The sequence below is a fragment of the Vigna unguiculata genome, chromosome 6 (assembly GCF_004118075.2).
Source record: "Vigna unguiculata cultivar IT97K-499-35 chromosome 6, ASM411807v1, whole genome shotgun sequence".
NCBI classification, from domain to species: Eukaryota; Viridiplantae; Streptophyta; class Magnoliopsida; order Fabales; family Fabaceae; genus Vigna; species Vigna unguiculata.
Window position 1 is genome coordinate 11,081,251 of NC_040284.1, and position 6,349 is coordinate 11,087,599.

General features: G+C 33.7%; 1 protein-coding gene across 2 annotated transcripts; it reads right to left on the reverse strand.

Moving 5' to 3' along the window:
- Nucleotides 1-3,311: 3,311 nt before the first annotated feature.
- Nucleotides 3,312-5,892, reverse strand: LOC114188926 (E3 ubiquitin-protein ligase RZF1-like). Of its 2 annotated transcripts, none has more exons than XM_028077597.1 (2): nucleotides 5,684-5,892; nucleotides 3,312-4,554 (listed from the first exon to the last, which is right to left on the reverse strand). In XM_028077597.1, exon 2 carries the CDS (start codon nucleotides 4,505-4,507, stop codon nucleotides 3,611-3,613), a length of 897 nt encoding a protein of 298 aa, XP_027933398.1. In that variant the 5' UTR covers nucleotides 4,508-4,554; nucleotides 5,684-5,892; the 3' UTR covers nucleotides 3,312-3,610. The 2 variants fall into 2 exon arrangements, with proteins under 2 accessions (XP_027933398.1, XP_027933399.1); XM_028077598.1 differs by lacking the exon at nucleotides 5,684-5,892 and adding an exon at nucleotides 5,539-5,653.
- Between the last annotated feature and the right edge of the window lie 457 nt (nucleotides 5,893-6,349).

The following is a 6,349-nucleotide window of genomic DNA, read 5'->3' on the forward strand; positions in this document are numbered from 1 at the left end:
ATTTGGTCCTTTATTGTGACGCCGTTTAAATCAACAACGGAGCACTGTACGTGACACTGTTTGTATTACGTGTCATTGGGGTGTGTTACGTGTACTATACATATGGCTAATTAACGTTAACTTTTCAATTTAGGAGAAATTTTGCAATTAGCGCTTGAGTTGGATTGTAGTCGCACTCTTCATCGTTGGAGGCGATTTCTTCATCTTCGTCTTTCTTGAGCTCGGATTTGCAGAGGAAGCAGCTAATACTTGTCATTTCATCGTTGGATTGCAGTCGCGCTCTTCATTTCAATTTTCCAATTAATCATCATCAACAAGGTAAGTGGGTTTAGGGTTTTCTAGGTTGTGTTTGCTCGTGGGTTAGGGTTTTCATAATTCTATTTTGGGGTTTGTTTCTGCTTGGACTATTGTGATGTGCTGCATGGTTTTCTAAATTACCACATTTGTACAGTACACGTAACACACCCCCAATGACACGTAATACAAACAGTGCCACTTGTACAATGCTCTGTTACTAATTTAAACGGTGTCACAGAAAAGGACCAAATAAAACACGAATTGCGAAAATGAGGATCATTTTAAATATTTTGTCAAAATGAGGACCATCCGCAACAAACACTACGAAAATGAGGACGAAAAAAGTATTTAAGTCATTAATATATATATATATATATATATATAATATTATGTTGTTATTTAAATTAATTAGTTTAATTTATATACGCGTATATGAGTGAACTATTATAATCATATTCTATTAAAAAAAAGTCAAACGCGTAAAATTTTAGAAAATGACGTTTTAGAATTGATGGTTGTTTAAAAATAGTAAGACTTAATTATTTTAATATTAAAAAATTGTCGTATAAATAGAATTGTTATAAACTAAATTTCATTATTTTAAAACACAAATTCTTTAGAAATCACTTTTCTAAAATTATCTCTGACTTTTCTGTAGGTGTTTTTGTTCTCTGTTCGCCTAATTGAATATCTAAGACCGTAGGTGTGATCCTCACAACGAGTTCTTCAATTTGCACTAATGAGTTTCTCCGTTTATATATAGTATGTGTATTACCGACATAATATCCATAATTGGATTCAAGAAAGCATAGGCTTCGAGCAATTTCTAAAAAAAAAAACTACTGGAATGTAGGATGAAGTGAATACAAAGACAAATCCAACTAAAGATATTAAGTATAACAAACATTTTGTTCTTTAAAAAAAATAAAAGTTATTTTTGTTTTTTTTTTCATTATAATTTTCAATTTTATTGCATTATATACATAATACAATAAAAATGAAAATAAAGAGTTATGAATAAAAATATAAAAATGAATCAAATAAGATAAGAATGTTTGATAAATGATGAAATTTTGTTGTTTGATTTATAACCATACCCTGTTTTGTCAGTTTTCATGATTTGAGGTGAAAATGTTGTTGTGGATATATAAGATGATGATTGGTATGGAATGATGTGTGAGCATGTGAAGATATGATGTTTAAAAATTGTTCTAATTTCTCATTTCTACCCAATGTGGGATTTAGACTCACTTGGATTTCCTAGAATCTCTCCCTCAAGAGTGAGTCTTTTCCACATTAGTACACTCCCGATCTAGCGGAAGCATTCCAAACCACAAGTACCCTTATCCGTATCGTCGTTCTTCTTAATGAGACACACTTACTTGAAAGCCTTGCTTCGTAGACTTTCGAGACAGGGACCATATTGCAGTCATCTAAGTCGTTCACCAAGGCTAACCATCGACTCTAATACCATTGTTACTTAGTGAACCCCTTCTAAAAACCTAATAGTGGTACCAGAGTCAAAGATTCATATAGTGATTGGCTCAAACGAGTCCTAGTATCAAAAGTGTTCCTGATGGAGGGTCAGGCAAACGTGTCCTGTTATGTGAATGGCGAAACAAGTAAGGGGTACGCATGGCTTGTAAAATGCTTTCACTCGAGGTGGAAGTGTCAATGTGAAGGGACTCTCACTTGAAAATGGAGATTGTTAGGAATCCAAGTGTGAGTCTACGTCCCACATTGAGTAAAAATGAGAAAGTTGAGCAGTATATAAGGATGAAGACCCATAAATTATTGCTTTCGAGTTAAGAGTCGTGTCAATCTCTTATGTGAGTTGAGCTCATGTCTCACTAGTGTTGGTAAGGTTTATATATATATATATATATATATATATATATATATATATTATACCTTTTTCGGATATGCGAAGTCATAGATGGTACCTTTTTCGGAACTACTTTTTAGCATGAACAAGACTAAGAAGATAAAAGTTAATTTGTTGGGAGGAGGATTAAATAAACTCACAAATATTAATTAAGTCTTTAGATTAATTACTTATAAATTTTAAAATATAAGGTCTTAAAATATAACTCATGAGAGTTGGTTATTCGGTATAAATCTTTTTGTCTAAATTGAACTCTTATGAATAAAAAGAATAGTATAAAAAAGTTATGAAGTTATTGTGCTCAATCATTTACACCTCCAAAATTTTATCCAGTTAGAGTGTTGCTTAAAGTGGAAGTTAGAATTCCTTTTGAAATGCAACCCTTCACTCACGGCAGAGACTGTGCTGCTGCTCATAATTAGTGCGTGGAAACACATGGTCCCTCATTTTTAGCCTTTTGGATGTGACAAAAGGGGCAAATCTCCTGAAAGTCCTTCATCAATTATGAAAAAAATGTTTTGCTTTTGTTTCTTATTTTTCCCTCTGTATTTACCAACTAGTTTCTTTGCAAGAATGAAAAAAATATATGACTTTTTAAAATTAAAATTAATTTATATTTAAGTTGAAACGAGACAATTTTAAAAATTATATAAAAAGTTTCATGAATTCACTTTTACATAATTTTTTACTGATGTGTAGTTCATTAAAACCAAACCAATTAAATTCGGTATAAAACTATGAATCTTTTGAAGTAACATTTTCATGTGTTATTAGAAATAAAATGAAATAAAAGCATCTCTACCATCTAAAATCGTCTAAAATATAACTTGTATATGAGTTAACTTGTAAAACTTATTTTTATTCATTTTTCTAAAAATCTTAAATTTAATTATACATAAATTAACTTTAATTTATAGATAATGAGGTTGAGTTCCAAAAGGTTTTGTTTCACAGTGCCATTTTCTAACATTTACATTCATTGCTCTGTTATGGACTCATTGCAAAGTGAAGTGTTTGATGATTGTTATTATGTTTGCAGAGTAAAGGAAATGATTTTGTTTATCCTTCATCACTCACCTTTTCCTCCCCCTTTGATTCCTTATCTCTGAAACACACACATGACCATGCAAACAACAATACAACCGAAACTTTAAAACGAAAATTGCTTCCAAGAATATACAAAGAGTTTCACATATTCTACGATCTAGCATCAATGAGATAAAGTTCAAAGCACAATCTGCAGAAACATAAGCATTATGTGACAGCTAATTACACTTGTGCTGATGAAGAAATTAAACTTTCAGTTAACTTCTGGCACAGGCCAAAGACTTAGAAGAGTAGGTTCCCCAGTGTCAGCACCATGATCAGGTATTTGAACTGTGTGTCAGCACCATGATCAGGTATTTGAACTGTGTGTCAGCACCATGATCAAGTATTTGAACTGGAAGAAGTTCGAAATGGCCACAAATATGATAGCAGATTCCTCCTTCCACTGTTCATCTCTCTATTCCCACTTCTCCTTGAGATACTGTCACTGCCACTGCCATTACCATTCCTTCCTCCCCTAATTCGACTACTTCGAGAACTGGAGTGTCCTTGTGGTGGCAACTCAACACGGCAAAGTGGACATGAATTGTGCTGAACCAACCATGGAACAATGCAGTCTGAGTGGTAAATGTGGCTACATGGCATTTTCCTGGCCTCAGAACTCAGTTCAAACCTTTCCTTACAAACTGCACAGTGTGAATCAGATTGTAGGTGTTCATTTGTGATCTTAATGGTTGGCATTGCATCAATAGAAGAGCGTGATGCAGGAGGTGGACCAAGCCGGTCATTGGTTATGTGCTGCTCAATGAGTCCTTCAAGTCTAGGACCAAGAAAGTAGTGACCAAAATCAACATGCCCGGAACCACTTCTTGAGGCAGTGTTAGAGACAGTAAACCCTGGAGGTTGACCATGAAATATGAGATAAGGACCAGAGGTATAGACCCCCCAAGTCTGATCAGGAACTGGGGTGGAACCAAACCTCCTTCTTACATCAAAATTTGTATAGCTTCCAGCCATTCTCTGCCTCATGAAATTGTCTCCAACTCTTGGCTCAGAACCTCTTTGCTCCATAACAGCTCTCACAGCATCCATAATGTCAGGGACGTGTTGAAAATCTTCCCTTTGTGATGAAAAGCCTTGTTGGCTTGAAACTGCTCGCAGCAGCTCGTAAAGTTCTTGCACAAAGCCTCCATCGCAGTAAGGGCAAATTGCATCTCTCCTTTCAAGCCAGATTGGCTGCCTGCATGTATAACACCAGTATGTTGTTCCACTTGACATGCTTTCTCTCTCACTGCACACTTAGATTGAAGAGATTCACTTTGCTTCTGCACCAAGTTTAGAGGTTCAGATGGGTCATTTTAGTCACAGATGAAGTTAACAAAATGGGTCATAAAATTGACAACAAAAGTAAGCAGCTAGCAAGTCATGATGAACATTTATGATATTGTGGTGAAGTGTTTTGGCAGCACACCAGATGCTCGATATTATATCCCTAAGAAAAACCTGACGGTAAATCTGAGAGAGATGAGGAATGGCAAACTCCAACAAGATAGAACAAGAAAAGGGATCCAAATATAATCAAACTTCATGTCACAAGTTAGTTTCATAACATTATTATAAGAAATTCCTTTTGAAAATTTGACTCACAGAAAACAATTTGAACAAGAAACGTAGAAAAACCCCCCGATTAAAGTAAACTAGTAACAAAACATTTGATCGGATTTCATGCAGATATAAACACATTTCAAATCAGGAAACAAATAATTGCCAAAGAAAATTATAATTGAGGTCTTACAACGAACATAGCAGGTCAGAGCTGTGAACATATGGTCAACTATATAGTCAACTCTCTTGTAATCGAATCATGAAGAATTTCAACAAAAATTTACAGTAAGAACATAAAATTATAATCAATTCAGGATCATGAATTAGCCTTATTAAATGGATGCAAAATATCCATCTAAAAATGTCCAGAACAAAAAATTTCGAATGAGTTTTGGATTATCAGAGGAGTTCTTCTGCCTACCATAATCCCAATAGAAAACCGGTCAAGTTCAACAATTACAAAGGGAGACAAAGCTCCATAACTTCACACAGAAAAATTGAAATGATTTAAATGTTTATCCTCAACAAAACAAATCAATTACTACATATGCATTAAGGAGGAACAAAATTCATGGAAGAACCAGGTAGCTTCAACAACAGAAACAGAGCTTGTCCTCAAACACAACCACAAAGCCAGAAACAAAAGAGAGTGAAGGCAACACAACAAAACCAAACTGAAAACTAAAATCAAACAAAAACCACACCATGTTGTCATCAAAGCATATAAACAAACACCCATCACTCCAAGTATCATTCTGAGTTCAGACCCACCTAGAATCCACCGAAAAAAACCGTAATAAATAGCAACCAAGAAGAAAAAATATTCAGAATTTATGAGAGTGAACTTACCAATGAAAAGGAAGAGAAAGACAAAAGAAGAAACCACAATGAATGAAAAAACTCAGAGCATAGTTGAAAAAGATTCTGAGCTTGGTGGAGAGAGAAAGTAGAAGAAACTCTCTACAATTGATGGGTGTTCCCACTGAGGCCAAGTTTCTTTGTAATTTTCACCTGTTCAAAATTTTGACCATTCTATATTTAATTTCTTGTAATTTTCACCTGTTGAGAATTTTAATTATTCTTAATTTCGTGAAGGAAAGTTGCACCAAGATGAGATGACGCACGGATAAAGATACCGACTGTAACTTCAAACAAAGAAATTTCCTTAAAAAACCCATAAAACAAAGAGTGTTTATTATTTTATGTCATATGTCAATATTAATTTTGTATACCCACGTTTTCGTGCTGGTGCACATAATTGATAAGAAAATGTTAAAACTAACTAAACAATCTGATTTTTATCATTATTTAATTTTAGTTTGCTACGTAAATGCTTAACTTAAAGCATAAGTTAAGTTGTCTTTCTTCAATAGTATTTTGAAAAATGCAACATAAACATCTTAGTCTTTTTATACGCTTAAAATACCTAATAAGATAGTAATACTTTTTTTTCTTTTCTTTTCATTTAATTGATTCTAAATTATTTTAAATTTCAAATAAAAATGTCATATCATG